Source organism: Sander lucioperca, chromosome 13 (genome assembly GCF_008315115.2).
Source record: "Sander lucioperca isolate FBNREF2018 chromosome 13, SLUC_FBN_1.2, whole genome shotgun sequence".
NCBI classification, from domain to species: domain Eukaryota; kingdom Metazoa; phylum Chordata; class Actinopteri; order Perciformes; family Percidae; genus Sander; species Sander lucioperca.
Genome location: NC_050185.1, coordinates 12032042 through 12049314, shown reverse-complemented (window position 1 = coordinate 12049314; position 17273 = coordinate 12032042). Strand labels below are relative to the sequence as shown.

Genomic DNA, 17273 nt, shown 5'->3' with positions numbered 1-17273 from the left:
GCTTAATGGTTTAATGTACGTATGTATGACATAACAGAGACATTTTGATTAAGAACAATTAGCTCCAATGTATTTCTGAAAGGGGGACATTTTATAACATGCAACGTGGTATAAGTTAAGGGATTTTTTATACATCTAAATGTGTCTAAAGTGATAGAAAAGTAAGCATTCACAGCAGATGCTTACATAAATATGTCTCATGAAGGCAGCAGCTTCCACATATTTTAGGACTATTACATCAGGGTTTTGTTGTTAGAAATCAATTTCTTATTCTCTCTCTTTCTCTCTCCATAGAAAGCACAATGATTATCACAACTATTACAACATCATTTATTTAAATGAACAAACTGATAACGTATTTTGTACTATGTTCACCCTTGACTTCACACTCGGCACAGCCAATTTTGTAAGGTTCAGAAAGTATATTAAGGAGTATTATTCCGTTGTGTCATTTTAAACATTTAACATAATTGCTTTGTGCAGACAGTGGGTGTTCTAAAATCATCCAGGGAGCTTTTTAAAGCTTAAGTCTTTAAAAAGACATTTCAAAAAGACAACAGTAGCCATTGAGAATAAACTCCCCAAATGATAAAAACAATCTCTCTGAATATTTGTCATGCTAATTTATCTCAACTGTGAAGTACTACTCTGCAACGTACCACTGGACAACTAAAAAAGGGCAACAGCCTCGGAACAAAAACCAAAGTGGCCAACGGGGGACAGGTGACAACAGCGAGCACAAGCTAAGAGGATCCACCCAGAGGCTTACACTGCCAGCATCCTGCCATTTGATGAGGAGAAGGCTCCGCCTGTCCAACTGCCTTCCTCGCTGAGCCCCCACCAGGGAGTCTTGCCGGGGTGTAGCCATGCAAAATGGCTCCAAATGAGAGGAATGATACAATGCTGACTCAGACTAGAACAAAATCTGCCTAGTTACTCTGCAAGATGTTTCATCTCAATCTCAATGACTGAGTGTGAATACAGATATTTAGTATCTGTGCTGGATTTTGGACAAATTTTGTTCAAATATTCATACATGGACCCTCTTGTATGGCGCAGCACAAACTGGAAGCACCTTTAGAAAAAATATTTAACCTGCATTTTCCTTGTATTGTCAAGTGAAGACTGCTGATTGTTGGACTGTCAGGATATTATTAGATATCAGGAGATATTAGCCCAGATTTAATGTCCCTGACAGTGACTCAATCTTACCGCACAACTGTGATGCTAACTGTGGTCATCATTATTCAGAGTAAAGCACACAAAGGTTATTCACTTCTCCACCTGCATTTCAAAGGGCAAACAACAAGAGCAGCACAGCTCTCTTCTACAATTCTTTGTATCTCTCTGTGATTTGGTTTCACAATAATGACATTTCTTTTTTTTATGAGGTTACGGTTTGCATAAGCAGTGACTGAGGGAGCATTTAGGGTTATTTGAATTGTTCTGCTTGACAATAAGAACCCAATCTGAATCCACAACATGCCACACGCATGTATACACTCAAGCTCTCTTAGCTCGTTTGGTGCAGGAAATAAAAGTAGGCCGATCGATTCAAGAGTCTCATCTGACTCTGCTCCCCTCCTACTCAACTTGGAATAGTACCACAGAAGAAGCCTTTTATAGGAAAAGACACCCCTCGGTTGTAAATTATTGCACTCAAAATGCGTGCAACTCTTGTGCATGTATGCCTATTTTTTTGTCATGGGCACTTCAGTTTATACCTATGAGCTCGAACTACAAAAAAGTACGGGTAAAGTAAGAGTCTTTTTGGATTTGTTCAGTTTCACATATTAAACGTGTCAAACAACTGTGTCGCCTCCACTTCCACTGCTGCTGGACTGAAGAACAGACGGATACATTCATGCAGAAACCTCATTAGGACTGACCACCATGTCAAGTATCCAGACCAGATCAAACTCAAAATGTGCTCATATTCTGGATGTCACAGTATCCAAATTGGAGCAGAAATTATTAGTCAAACTGACTCCAACTTCTTAAATGTGATAGTAAATGTGAAAGTAAACTAAATGTATTTGGGTTTGGACAAAACAAGCAATGTGTGCTTGTGCTTTGCAAAATTATGATTTTAGCAGCCAAACTCTTAAAAGATTAATTGAGAACAACACATTAATCAATAATTCACTGAATAAATTCTGAAATGAAATCGTTAGTTACAGCCCTAATCCAAACATCTCTTATCTCTCATCACCACTCACATACTAATAGCAGGCAGACAGTTGTTGTCATACATGTAATTGTTTGAGGTGATTAAATTATGGAAAATAATGGAAACCAATTGGCACTAATTGCTAAACTACTTTACCAATAGAGTGCATTTCCATCAGTTTGACTTCGAATACACGTCTTCAGGAGAGAGGGCAATTAATAAAGCAGTTTTGTTTGGCCAAAAAAATCTATCATTACATTTTCATAGAGTTAGATGGCAAATTATGGACTACAGGCTTCTGTTATTCTGGTATTAGAAGGCCTTTAAATTGCATTTTGATTCTGTGCACCTTCTCTATCAAATAATACACAAGGACTCGGGATTAAGGTACGGCCAGTGTTTGATTGATACACTGTTTGACTGAGAATTTGACTATTTTGATACATACTAAATGCAGCGCAGTGGAAGACAGCAGAGCCAAAGTCAACCGCAGTTGAGTTAGATGAATAGGCTGCATACTGTTAGCACCGATATGTCAGTGCACTTCATGCAGACACACTTAACATTTACCATGAAGAATAACAGTGGGTACAGTAAAACAAGGTGGACACACAAACACCTACACAATCCCGCATTCAAAGTTGACCCTGATGAAAAACATCACACCCTGCTGCCAGTCTCGCCAGGAACACAAACACAATGCTATCAAGTCACTTTCAGTTATCACACAGCCTTCCTTCCATCATGTCAGGTCGAACTGCATTTTATTGTTTCAAATGCTGATGTCAACCACAGTGAACACCACATTGAATGAGGATCCATGTGGCTCAATGTAAATTAAATGTCTTTTGAGTGCACTGGCTTATGTAAGCTGCTTGTCTCTCCCCCCCCTGCCACTCCCCCCCACCCCCCAGTTCTCCATCCCTGCCTTTCTTTCCTTTCAGCAGCCTTATCCCTCCCCTGAAACCCTAACGTCTCGTTAACACACAGCCCCATCCTAAACTGGAGAGTGCAGGGGGTGGTGAGGAGGGGGGAGGAGGCTGACTCCCGCATCCCTCCTTTTCTCTGCCACCTTGAAAACAACACCCCAATTCCGGTTGTGGTTCTCCATTCCATCATCATCACAAGCAGTAGTGTTACAATGCTCTTCATCCACACAAATCCCCCACACACCGCATGCCTGATGGCTTTTTTTGTCTTTGAAAATATGTATTTACAAAAAAAGATCCTGCTCCTCTTTTTGTTCCTGCATCTTCTTTCTGTCTCTCTTTCATTCTCTGTGTCCCTCCATCCATACCTCCCCTCCTCCCTCCACCTTGCCCTCATCTCTGAGTCCTGCACCCACAAGCGCTCTACAGCAAGGTTTCGCAGTGGCTTCTTGACAATGTCACAACATCGTTTTTAAGACAATCTTGCCTCTTTGGAGGGTGCACAATGGAGAGAGACAGGAAAGATGATGGGGGGGCTAGTGTCGGGAGAGGAGGAGGGGAAGGAGGGGGAGGCCGGAGATGAAATGCGACAAAGGTTGCGAGCTGGATTCAAACCTACACTGTCGCGTGTAAATGGCATGCACAGGGCTCACTGAGTAAAATGCATTTTTAAAGAGCTGACAACACAACACAATGGGCAGAGAGGCAGATAGAGGACAAGCTGGGTGGTGGTATGATATTGCCAAGCCATTATTTCATATCCTCTATTGCTCTCATACATTGTCTCTGGTTGGATTGTGTGAGTATAAGGGCATATGCATGCCTATACAGAGGTATGTGACATACACGGTGTGGATCCATCGATCTGAATTCATTATCGTCAGAAAGAGGACACAGGGAGGCTGGAATGTGAATTCTCCGTAACCTCAATAGAGAAAGAAAAGGCTTACCTCCACATTTCAGCTCTGCTCGACCCTGCCTTGTTTCATCCTGTTCCTCTCTGCCGACTCCCTCCCCTGCTCTCCCCATGACAGCATTTTTCTGCTATCTATCTCCACGGTGAGGCTCTTTCTCCTCCTCCTTCAGTTCCTCCTGTCTGCCGTTCTCTTCCTCTCTTCAAAAATAAAAATAAAACACGCACACTTCCCGATCTCTGTCTACCGGCTCCTCTATTCTGTTGTTGAAGTCAAGAGGCAGGTTGATTTGTGCTGTCCTCCTCCCTCTTTCTCCCTCTCGCGCTGATTCTATTCCATTCACATCACACTAGAGCCAACCCCCTCTTTCTCCTCTCTGTATCTCTCTCTCTCTCTCTCTCTCTCTCTCTCTCTCTCTCACACTCACACACACACACAGCTTTACCCGGACTCTCTCTTCTCCTCCCCCCTCCTCATCTCCTTGTCAGAGAGAGGTTGAGGCAGCGACGGACAGCAGCGGCCAAGAGGAGAGCTCTCTGTGTCTTAAGCTGAGCATTCAAAATGCTTCGGTGGCAAGACTGTACATTTAACAGTGTGCTAAATCAAGGACCCAAGAACCTCATATAATAACATTACACGCACAAGCAGAAATGTGGTAGATTAGATGCTGATGCAACATTGAATCAAGATAGTCACCTCACAAGATTTCTCTATCTTTCTTTTACTGTTATATTAATGGAAAAAGAAGTGATCACAATAACAACATAATATAATGTGTTCATTTAAAGCCTAATTTCTCTGTGCCAAAACTGACATTTCTGAGAGAGAGATAAAGGCTCAAAAGCACTCAGGGGCAAAGGTAAAAATGGCAGTGTGTGTGTGTGTGTGTGTGTGTGTGTGTGTGTGAGTCTGTTTATTTGTAGAGACCTCTGTGTCCTCCCCAAACGCAGCCAGTGTGGGTCGAGACCATAACAAACAATCAACCTGCTAAAGAACAATGGGAGCACAGGAGTGAATAACATAGCTTTCCTTCCCCAACAGTCACTGTATCTTATAAAACACATACCTGAATATTTGGGTAAACCACTTAATGATGTTCAGGGTAAAAGAGGGATCATGGTGCTTAACCTACGCTGCAGCAGAGCCAAGTGTCCGGCACCATCCCCCTAATTACTGTATGGAGTGCTGCCATGGCCGTACCATATGGCTGTGTGTGTTACCAGGTCAGTGGCTCTGGTCTGGGGGCGGGGGCGGGGAGGAGGAGAAGCCTGCGTTGTTGGTGGTGTGTGCCTTGAAGAGATAAGAGAAATAAAAACAGAGGCACTAGTTGATAGTAGTTAGTAACAGTTTTCTTAAAAACAAGCATACCTCAGTGTGTGTTCATCAGCGGTCAGGTGTTTTGGGAGTTTGTCTGCTCCTCCGGCATTCAGCGTTGTTTTCATCTAAAAAATAAACCAAACCAAAAATGACCAAACAATCCATTTCCTCATATACAAGAGTTAGAAAGTTCAAATATTTAAACCAAGCAACAATGTGGAGCTCATGGATATCTTATGAACTATAAAATAAAATATGATTATTCTGACCACTTTAAAACTGACTAAGATTATATCCCATTCATTAATACAATCTACACTTGACTTATTTATGGTATACTATACAGTTGCTGGAGCATGATCTGTGATGGTCTGAGACTTTCAAACTGTTGGTCACACCAGAGGTCATTTTGGACAATCAGGGCTACAGTGACACCATGTGGAAATGTCCCACTAAGACCTCGAAGAAATGAAAATCGTATGTAAAATTACATTTCATGGTGGATCACATGCTGGAGACATGCGGTTTGAAACAATGACAGAAAATGAGCTACTCTGAGCCGTGAGCACAATAAAAACCAAGGCTCATTCTAAAACTTTTGTCCTCTGTCCAATACCAAAAGATATTAAGTAGGCTATATAATCTTATGCAAACCAAATCATCACATTAAGAAGCTGAAACTGGAGAATATTTGGATTTTGCCTTAAAAGTGATTTAAACTATTAATACTTTTCTTTAAATATTTAAATTTTCTGTTGCTCTAATCAATAAATCGACTGATCTTTTCAGCTCTGGTGAATATATTGCCTTGTGAGTAAAAAACACATGAAACCAGATATATACACACACACACACACACACACACTAGGATCACTTAGGACTAGATAATACACAATCTGCCACCAGTCTGGAATCAGGATGAGGAAATTTAGCTACTACATGTCAGGTAGAGCTGCCCAAATGAGTGATGTGGTGAGGACATTAGATTAGTGTGAAATTCTTCTCGGTCCTGGGCTGGTGGAGAAAGAAAATGGGTGTGATGTGATGAGTTTCACCAGTGCGGAGTAGCCCGAGTAGTCCACAGAGACCCAACACGTGTTACCCCTGCAGCCGAAGAAGTTAATGAAGGTTTTACACGGTCAGCGGTTTACCTACCTTGTTCTGTCCTACTGTAAAGGTGTGGGTCAGCATCAGCCATTAACTAGTTTAGGAAACGTTTAATTAACTTATTCACGCAGCATTGAGTTTACTCACACGGTTTAGCATATTTGATTAGTTGTGCATGTACCTGTAGTTTGGATAACCAAATTCGATCCACTGCAGGTGTCCATTTGTTGTTCAGATTTCCAATGTCCCTCGCCAGCTGCAATAGAATTACAATAGGCTAGTCAGGTTGCACTATTACATTTACTTTCTAATTTTAGCTTGTCGTTTAAACTTTGGAAATGCAATTTTGGACACACAGGGAGGGAGATTCATAATGATGCCCCCTGGTGGCTATCATGCAAACTTGCTGTGAGAGGATGTCAATCCTAAATCCACTTTGCATTGGTTTCATCTCTGTACATTTTATCTTTCCAGGTAATCATCTCTCACATTACGAACAGATCCCAGTTATATTCTACACAGCTGTGCATGGAGATTCATTTTACAGATTTGATAGAGTAACATCAGAAATGTCTATACTGTTAGTGACATTCATCAGTGGTTAATCATTGGTTGGCTTTTTTGTTTTACCTGTTTATAGTTGAACATAGATCCCTCTGTCAATAGAAATACTGCACATTAAATGAGGGTTATGACTCACTTTTATGGTTTTTAAGAAGTTTTATATCAATTCAACAAGCTTTTTATATCAAACGTTCAAATCATACTCTCGACCATGTTTTACTTAAAGATATACTAAATATTTCAACAGGGTAAATTCAACATACTTTGTGACATGTAAACATACAACACAAACTGAAAGTAAGATACCACTTAGGTCTTTTCTTGTTGATATTGTGCAGCCAGTTAGTTTACATTAAGTAAAAAAGACACTAATACAACTGTACACAAAATTTACATTCCTCTAACAGTTCAACATGGCTTCTGTCTAAGCTTTTTTCTTCTTTTTTTTTACAATCAGGTTCAGTATGTACAGTTACAGGGAACATGTGTTTAACTTGATTTGTCTCATTGCACACTGTACAGACCATCATGACACAGGATTATCAGAAAAAAGATTCACCTGAATGATCACAAACAAAGACCATAAATACTTCCAACTATTTAAAACATAGGGAAATAAAAGCAGAACTACTACTGTAAGATAACAAACCTGAATTGACCATGTTGGTTGTTAAGCAACATAACTGTAGATCTTGATGTCTAGTTTCGAATGTTCTGTCTGCATACAAGGTGTTCTGGCTGTGTATTTGAATATACATTTTTTTAATTATTATACAAGTGAACCATATTACCACAAGAACATCTGTTCTCCCTGTTAGTTGAAAGACAATAAAATTCAGGCACTGGAGGAGAATCACAATAAACTGAAAATTACTATCTGTGCGTTGAGTTTTTAATTTTGTTCTCCCAAAACAGAAATTGAAAATATTTTTCCTTTTACCTACCCTCACAATACATTTTGCATTGAGTCAGTTAATAAGTACGAGTGTAACCATAGGTATTGTTTTCAAAACAATTCAAACATGCCCAGACGGAGAGGTTTGAGAGATGTTTTGAAGCCTGCACACTGTACAAAAATCTATATTCAAAGTAGAAGAGTTTGGAGTGCTGTTCAGACAATAAAAAGAGTGCTACAAGTGTTGTACTTTTGTCAACAACTAAGGTTTCTTAAATATATGTAGAATGACAAACTAAAGTGATGTCACTGAACAGAGTCACAATGAGTTTGACATGTTCTGGGGTGCATTAATAATTTTGACGAAAACATTTTAACGCCACTTTTTTGTGATTTTGTCTAAAAGATGTAGACAAAATCACACACTGTTTGTATTGGCCAAAGCAAAAGAAAACATTTCCTTGTTGAATTTAAGGAAAAGAAATCCCCTTTGTGGTTTCTACATAATGTGGACTCGTTAACAGATAAGGCAAATCACTGTAAAATTCAAATTATTGTTTAACAACCTTTCTTGTTTCCATTAGGTGGTCTGAATGTTTGCCAATTTAAGCTTTAATTTATACTATTAAACATATCTCACTTTGAACGCAATGTTGGTCATTAACAGGATCTTTTACACAGTAGAAGGTGTGTTGTTGGCGGTGTCACTGTTAACAAGTCTCTCTTTTATCACCAAGTTTGAGAGCTTTTTAGATTCACAATACATAATGAATATTTCACAATAAAATTGTATGCATCTCAATTTATGTTCATTGTTTCTTATCTGAAGAGGAGTCCTGGGTTCAAAAAGGTTTTGAGGTTCTCGGTGAGAAACATCGACAAAAACCTTTATCTGATCCACTGTTTGCTTCAAGTCTGCTATCTGGCAGTTTGGGGAGGGAACTCAATGACTACCACTTGCCCCTCTTGCTCCAGTCCTTAGGTGTAAAGTGAAGGCATTTTGGATCTATGCGCAGGTGTCTCTTCTGCATTGCTCTTTCATGCCCATCCACAATGTCCTCTGAAAGAGTCAGGATGTACTGACCCTAGATTCAAGAGACAAGACAGTCACATTTTTTAGAGCATACTGCATTTACATTTTTGTGAAAACTAACCACACATCTGGCTACATCAATATGTAATCTGATATCACTAGTGTGTTATATCAGCTGCCTGTGCTTTGCTGTAACATATTGCTTATTTCATCAGTGATGGCAGTTTTTTTATTGAATCGATTTTCACACTAGCAACAACTAAAACCTTTTGTCAAACTGTCATCAAACATTTATTTGATAGAAAAATTGAAACAATGCTTCTCCCTATCATTACATAAAAAAAAAAAAACATCCACAAATGTAAGATTCAAAGCATCTGAAACAGGTGAATGGAGAGTTGTGTAAAGACTACTGACAGAAGTGCGGGCCAGTATTTTGTCTACCGCTTCTCATGTTTTACAGTGGATGGCATCCAGTTACCAACTCCGGCTGTTTATCCATTTACATTTCAGTTATTTGCAAGGCTTTCAAGGGTTGATGGCGGGGGGGGGGGGGGCCCACTGCCCCGTTAATTTACACAGCCAAGTTGTAATTCATCAGAAAGGGCAGGGTTGAGGATGGAGGAAATAAAAATGGAACACAGCGCTAGTCTCTAACCTTGTAATAGTTGATGAGGTTGAGGTACTGAAGCGTTGAAATGACATCTTCTTTCTTTACACTTGTGATCTCGCTGATCTCACTGGAGGTTAAAAAAAGAAGGTCAAATGAAAAGTGAGCCAATCATTGAACTGCTGTTCTGAAAAGTATTCAAGACAATTAAAAAGGTTAAAATAAAATGCCAAGAGCCACATACTTGATGGTAATCTGCGGCCTTTCTCCATTGTCAGGTTTAAGGTCCATGAGAATTTCCAAGATGGTCTGGGACCAGTAGGAGCGATAGGACAAAAGGCCGAGGTCAGAAAGTGGCTTCTCAGGAGTGCCCGTCTTCCCTTCTACCTTGGACAGCTCATAACCTGACAGATACAAACACAGTGCACAGATTAGCCCGGGTGAGCACAGTAAATGTCCAAGGAATTTGAATGTACGTGTATTTTATTTACTGAACATTGTGCCACCGTTTTTGATACTACACTTACTGAACTCAATGAGCAGTTTGCCATAGCCTCTCCGCTGGTAGGGAGGCAAGGTCAGGATGCAGGCAACGTTATAATCTTCAGTCGACTCTTTTTCCTGTACACAGAAAATAAACATTTTGTTTAGTTTTGGGAACCCCTGTTTAGATAGAGGACTGTTTCCAAGCCCTTATGAATGGACTGTACATACACACGGTACCAGTAATTCAAAATGATTCGCACAATTTTGGTACCTTAGAGAAGTAGCCCACTATGTGGAAGCCTTTGGAGTCATACTCTGTCATTACATAGAAGAGGAAAGGGTCTGTGTCGTAATACAAGGTTTTGTGGTCCAGGAAACACTTAGCAAGTAAACACAGGTTCTGGGAATAATTCTGGAAAAAATAAAAACAGACATAACGATCCAAAACAAAAGAAAAAACAACAAAATGCTGTAAAAAAGCAAAAAATATCCATGTATCACTTACTTTGTTTTTCCTGCCGTCAATCTCAAAAAAGGAGATGGTGCCTTTGCGGTAGATCTCGTTGCCTGGAGGATGTCTTAGATTACATTTTGTCTGTCAAAGATGTAAGACACAAATGGATGAGTGCAATGTGCAACAACCTAAGCAGCGAGAGATTAAGGTGGGCTTAAGGCGGCGACATACTGATGATTCTTACCAAATGCCTCTGCAGACACTTCAGGCTTTTGAGGTACTTGAGACAGAATTCACAGAGGTAGAGGATGGGCAATGTGGTGAGTTCCTGTGGGTACGGTGAGAAGTACCAGGGCTTCAGTCTGTGACGTCCTAACTCTATACACTCAATGTTTTTCATCCGGGTGACGATGTCGTCATGGCTGCGGTCAGACACCAGACTGCCCGTCATGCGGGGTGCAGACGGGATGCCGTCCGAACTGTCTTGGGAATCCTGGTGGTAAACAATGTGAACATTAGACACTCTTGCTGCAGTTATTTTCAAGTAGTTAAAACTTGTGCTAAAAAGAAAATGCGTGATAAAAATGTGATTTTAAGATTTCTACACATTTAAATTGTTTTAAATATGTAACATTATACATGTTACATATTTTAAACAACCTACACACACTCCAAAAGGTTGGGGCTGAATTAAGCAATGCCTTCATTTTATTGGACACACTATGGCCCAGCTGAATGTGCAGAAACAGACAATCGATGGGCAATAATAGGAAGTACAACAGACCTCTGGTGGTGGTAGAAAGACACTGGCAGTTTGGGGGTTGTTATACTGCAAAACCTTTATCATCTAGCAGAAGAAGAGACAAAAACAAAATGGTTCCCATTTACACGGAACGATTTGGTTAAAGGGCAGACTGAAAAGCAATATTGAACTTCAGTGTAACATTTGTTTGCCAGCCAGCAATACTGGCAATCATAAGTAGTGATAGAGATGCCAACGAATGAACAGTGAGGAAAAGAGCAAACACCACATACACACATTCAACCAATTATTACATGTGGGTTTAACAGATTGTTGTTAACTTATATGACAAAGCCGCTGGCCTCTGTCATCAGAGATGAGGAACGTGGGAGGAAGCTGCAGCAATTTGCTACACAACAGCTGAGCTGCTCATGTCCAGTAGCTTGACAGTGAGTAGAAACCTTGAAAATCCAGGTCTGACCTGCTTTGTTTGGACATTTCTTTTGCCTCATTTAGTGACATTAAATATTTTTTTAATCAAAATAGACTACAATCAGTATTTTGTCATAGATCATAAACATTTTGTAATGCAAAATGAATTAAAAATACATTATTTTTGGTGTAATATGCTTGCAAAGGACTAAATAAATTTTAAAGTTGCATCAATCAATTCAGCCACAGCACTTCATTTCTAAATGGAGCAAAACAAAAAGGTCAGCATAAACCAATTTAACTCCACATGAAAATTCAACACGAGAAACTTAATGTAAAGCAACAATTAGTAGATATCGAAAAATGAAAATGTCCCCGATAGTCGCTGGTATTTTGTTGGTCATTATGTTGATTTCTAACCAATTCAAAATTAAGCAGGTCTAAACAAAATAGATTTTAGGCTCAGAAACATGTAACCAAACAATAGGGAGTTGTGATGTGTAATGTCCTCGCAAAATTAACAAATTAAAAGTATTGGTTTGAACATATTTGTGTCAACATACTCGTATAGGCTACTTGTGTTTTCTAAGGATAGGTATATAGAAAGTAGCACAGTGGAAAAGCTTGTCACTTTTAAGACTGTAATGAAGAACAAAGAATTCATGTGAGAAATACATTTTTACTTTCTTAAATTTGGGATTTAACAAAAACTTTAATCCTGCTCCTATTAATACAGGCAGTATCTGTGGTCCTTTTGGCTTTTAATACTGGTGTAGATGATGAACATAAAAAAAGGTGTTTGACTTAGGTTTAGAATGTAAAACTATACTGTATAAATGTTTATGTTTGCAGTGCTCAAAATAAAAAGATAAAATCATTCATTTTATAAAAAGGGCATAAGGTATACAATTTAAATAAGAAAATAATAAGCTGATTGTGAAGATTAAATATACTGAAGTTACATACCTCGTCCGTTCCGCCACAATTTGCTTTTCTCTTCCTCCCCGGCTGCGGGGGGATGAGTCGTCGGGCAGTGCCGTTCTATCGTTTTAAAGAGATAAGTTAAGCGTTAGCCAGTTTAAAAAAAAAAAAAAAAAAAACTCAAACATTTAAGACTCCGAGACCGTTTTCTTTACCGTTGTGAGCGAGGAGATCTGTTCATGTTCTTCGCGGGATTTAAAGGTGTTGGTCTCCCTCACAGCAGGAAAAACAGATGCCTGAGAGGCTTCAGCTGAACTTGGCAGGGAGGGCACAGGGGTGGCCGGGGGTACCTGAGTCGCCAAGGGGACGGCCTCTACTTTCCTCTTCTGCAGGAAACAAACGTCGTTAGACATTGTGCTCAAAATGAGTACAGACCGACCAAATACTTAAATGAATCAGGTTTTGTTTCCATACATGATTTTTTGATTCCAGATAGATCGGTTCGAGTTTTCAAAAATACAGAGCAATGTACTCATTAGCAGCTGGGTATTCCAGTTTTATTTCATGAAGCAGTGCCATCTTAATATTATCTGCAGTCTGTTCTATCAGTCACTGATATGAGCTAAGACTGTGTCTGGGTTAATAGCCACAGCATATCACATTAAGCAGGTTTCACCAATTTCTGTTTATCTCCAGCTTAAACTAGTTCAATGTAAAGGCCCTATTGAAACCTGGTATTAAGATGCAAGAGACACAGATCAGCTGCCACTCCCTTCTTACAACTAAAAATGTGTCTTCAGGAGTCAAAACTGCCTGCATCAACAACTTTCCACTCCTACCTTGTTGAGCGATTTATTATGTTAGCTGCTTTAGTATATGTGATTTAAAATATATATATTTTATTTTACACCTGCAGACAATGAAATCTCATAGAATAATCCATCTTCAGCACATGAGAGATTACAACATAAACCGAGAATACCAGCTACCTTGAAAGATTTGAAGTTGAAATGTGGCTTGACAAGTCCAGTGCATACACCTGACAAACATTTGGTTACACTGTGTGTTAAAGCACTTCCAGATGTGATCTGCACGACCGGATCAGCATCTTCCTTTTTTATTTCATGGTTGTTTATTTCTGGATTCCCATGCAGTTCAGCATGACCCGATAGCTGTATGATCACAAAGGTTGCACGTTAACACCAGGTTTAAACAAGGTCTCAGTCATTTCGAAAAAAAGTGTCAATTCAAGTTGTACCGGTGTGGGGAGGGTTTTGCCTCTGGAAGGAGCTGTGGTAGACTGTACGTTGAGATCTAGACTCTTCCTCTGTATTGAACAGAAAGGAAGAGAAGGAAGGGGGTTAACTGACATTGAGTGTCTTTAATGATAACTAACATCATTAAAAATGAACAGTGTCTGGGGCAATCTAAATAAGATCTGTAGAAGTATGAATAGAAAAAACGTAAGACTGAAACAAATGGAGAGTTCTCCTTATCACGCACTCCTTAAATGTATTGCTAAAATGTAATTATTTAAGTATCGAGGCTAAGTTAATTATAAAAAAACAAACAATGAACATATAATCCTGTCCCCATACTACTAGAAAACGCATCAGATATTGTGTTGGTACATTTGAACAAATTGTTGTTTAAAGCAGCATGCAAAATATTAGTAAAATGACCATGTAAATGGTTGCTTATATAGTTACACTAAATTTTTCTGTTCAACAAAACAACCACCAGTGAAAATGATTAACTCCTAAAAACAAAAGTTATTATTTTCTTTGTGCTGCTTGTAGAATTGACCACTGCTTATTATAAACACTAATCTAACTTGTTATAATCTACACCACACAGTTTATATGATCCACTTAGCAATATTCATAACACAGTAATTGAGCTTGACATCAAATTTAACTTTTAAATGCTGTCAGTACATTGAAGCAATGCAAAGGGCTAACTAGTCTGAAACATGACTAATCTTACTCATGTAACAATTATAGCATCCACTGGCCTACCTTGGAGCCATCTTTTAAAATGACTCAGTCGCTGTTACAGCTGCCAAATTGCTGGGATGTAAACTGAAGGCTTATATTGTATATACTAGTGTCTTCACAATGGGGATGCTGCCAAACCCGAGTGTATTGTTGCAATGATGGGAGTTTGAAATAAACGTTTGGTGGCGTAGCACATGCTTACCACTTCTCTCTCTGGAGAACTGGGACGGGAGCCTGAAAGACCATTCTTGGTTGGCGTTTTAGCTTCTTTCTTAGGGAACTGAAGCTTCTTCATGTCCAGCCTGTCCCCCGTGACCCACTCATCCAGCCGCTTGTTGACTTTTAACACAAGCAATTTTACACAAACAAGAAGACATTTTTTGTGATGTTTCTGTGAAATGAATTCAGCCTGTAAAGTGACTTTAACAGTTTAAATGTAAAAAAAACAAACTAAAAATAATAATAATAATTAGTAACAAACTATACTCACAGTCAATATAGTGAACATAGAAAAGCTTTCTCGAAGAGACTTCCTTCACACTTAAAATTTCAGCCAATGCTGTAAGAAAAGAAGACAAGTCAAATTAAAACTTGCAATGAACTGTACTCAAATTAACAAAATTATTGTGATGGGCAATGACTTACATTGACATTACATTTCATTTAGCTAATGCTTCTATCCAAAGCGGCTTTCAATAAGTGCACTCAACCATGAAAGTTCAAACTCGGAACAGCGACAATCACATAAAAGTACACAGTTTCAAATAAGCCAAACTACAAAGTTCCATATGTAAGTACAATTTATTTATTTATTTTAGAACCATCCTCTTCTTAGCCAAGGTGTCAGAAGAGATGTGGCCCCCCACCTTGAAATAGCTGCTAAAACATCACAGATTAACCAACAGTCAACAGATATTGTGGGTTAAAGGATTTATGTAGCTTTCACTGACCTAGGGTAGCAAGTAGTGCTGAAACAGTTAGTACTCAATAAGTCAACGGACAGAAAATAAATTGCAGAAAAGGCCAAACGTGTTGGTTATTAGTTAGTGCTTTAATTTAAACCCACTTGGAGATGGGGGTTAAACATATCATGTCACTTATTAAAAATGAGTAGTAACGCTGCCATAATGGCCTTTGTGAAGCGTAACATTAACAATTTAACTGAGAAAGTGTCACTTAGATGCAGGACTGATTTTGGCTAACTATTGTCTTACTTTTCTCATCCTCCGAGCTGTCAGAACCATTAGAACCACTTTAGCCCAAACATAGTGCTTATAAGTGAGCCAATCTGCAATTAGGAAACCAACTATTTAACCTGAACAATCGGTTTTATATTTGTAAACAACAGTCTGATGTCAAATGGTCTTTCCCAATAAACTGTATCTTTATTTTTTTTTTTAAACGTCCCTTGGATGTAACAGTGGTTTTAGCAAGCATTCAAATCACTTACATTCACATGGTACAACTACATGTGTGCCCTGTGAGTGTAGTGTTTACAGTGCTTTAACTGGAGGCCGTGGCGTCTGATAACAACAGCTGAGGTTCGTCTGTTAGCATTAGCTAGCTTAGCACTGGAAGAACAACCGGACAATACTTACGCCATTCGTCCTCGTGTTCTTGGTTTTTACGAAGAACGGGGAGGCGACAGCCCTCAACAATCTCGACCTGTTGAAAATAATACGTTAATTTTCATCCCGAAACTGGTCAATGTCTCTAAAATAAAATTGTATCTCTCAAAAACCTACCGATGATGCGTTGTCCGCCATTTTCGTCATCTGTGAGAGCAGGAGCAGGGTGTTGTGGGAAAATGCCGGTCCACAACAAAGATAAAATAAAATGCAAGATGGAAATTCTTGAAAGAATGCGGTGAGCGGAAGTCGGAAAACCAACCCGGAAGAAAGAAGCAGGAGTGTTCCCCAAGAGGCAGGTGAGTTAGTATAATACATCCATTGGTGAGCTTTCTGAACTTTGCTGAATTTTTTTTTATCAATCCATGTTGGCTAAATATGCCTAAAATATTTAGACATCCAGGTTACAGTTGTTTTAACAGCATTTCAATGATAGTCATTGTAATAACTATGTGCTGTCCAAAAGCTTGTCCAACTTCGAAAATTGTAAATTGAAATATAGGCCTAGCGATAACCACTAGGCTTAGCACTATAATTGTGTAATACCACATAGAAATGTATGAACGTATAATGATGACAAAAACGTAGAAGAAGATGTAGTGAAAATTATTCCGAAAGCACAAACCGGTCTACACTCAGGGCTTACAATGTTTTCTGGTGGGTATTGAGTGTGTGCTGCTGTGAGGCCAAGGGCATCAACTCTCAGACCTGATCTCAACAGAATGGGCTCTCTTCTCTTTCCTTGACCCTGATTCAGCCCCACATCGGCTCCTCGTGGTCATGGGGATGTGGATCTGACCTACGCCATTATGGCAATTATACTCTGAATTAGGATTGTTACCACCTGATTGGTCTATGAGTGCACCGATCTTTCTCGGGGTGCTGCAGCCTCATAGGGTTTAATCAATTAAAGCCCATTTGATGACTATGCAGTACTCATAAACAACCAGAAAAGAGAGTGCACACATCCAAAAAACTTAAATCAAACCAGGCACAAGCCTCATTATGTCGAGATGAAATACATATTTTCACACATAGTACTGCAAAGAGACTGCATGACAGGTAATGACATAG

At 39.2% G+C, this 17273-nt stretch overlaps 2 protein-coding genes across 9 annotated transcripts in view; both read right to left on the bottom strand.

The window, feature by feature from the left end:
- Positions 1-4408, bottom strand: part of zmp:0000001168 (signal-induced proliferation-associated protein 1) — a 32780-nt gene extending 28372 nt beyond the window's left edge. For 5 of the 7 annotated variants that reach the window (XM_036008666.1, XM_031319938.2, XM_036008667.1 and 2 more), the window contains exon 1: positions 4050-4408. The gene's annotated coding sequence lies outside the window, so the exon portion shown is untranslated. The remainder of the gene's footprint in view (positions 1-4049) is intronic. The other 2 variants (XM_031319943.2, XM_031319942.2) reach the window with 1 other exon arrangement.
- Positions 4409-7742: 3334 nt separating this feature from the next.
- kat5a (K(lysine) acetyltransferase 5a) lies at positions 7743-16443 on the bottom strand. Of its 2 annotated transcripts, XR_004899139.1 has the most exons (17): positions 16317-16443; positions 16170-16236; positions 15062-15130; positions 14774-14910; positions 13833-13901; positions 13564-13746; positions 12790-12960; positions 12620-12694; positions 11264-11326; positions 10724-10972; positions 10531-10620; positions 10297-10437; positions 10067-10160; positions 9784-9943; positions 9588-9669; positions 8782-8981; positions 7743-8745 (listed from the first exon to the last, which is right to left on the bottom strand). XR_004899139.1 is itself a non-coding variant. In XM_031320282.2 (16 exons), exons 1-16 carry the CDS (start codon positions 16344-16346, stop codon positions 8847-8849), a joined length of 1815 nt encoding a protein of 604 aa, XP_031176142.1. In that variant the 5' UTR covers positions 16347-16443; the 3' UTR covers positions 7743-8846. The 2 variants fall into 2 exon arrangements, 1 of the variants encoding a protein (XP_031176142.1); XM_031320282.2 differs by having other exon boundaries at positions 7743-8981.
- Between the last annotated feature and the right edge of the window lie 830 nt (positions 16444-17273).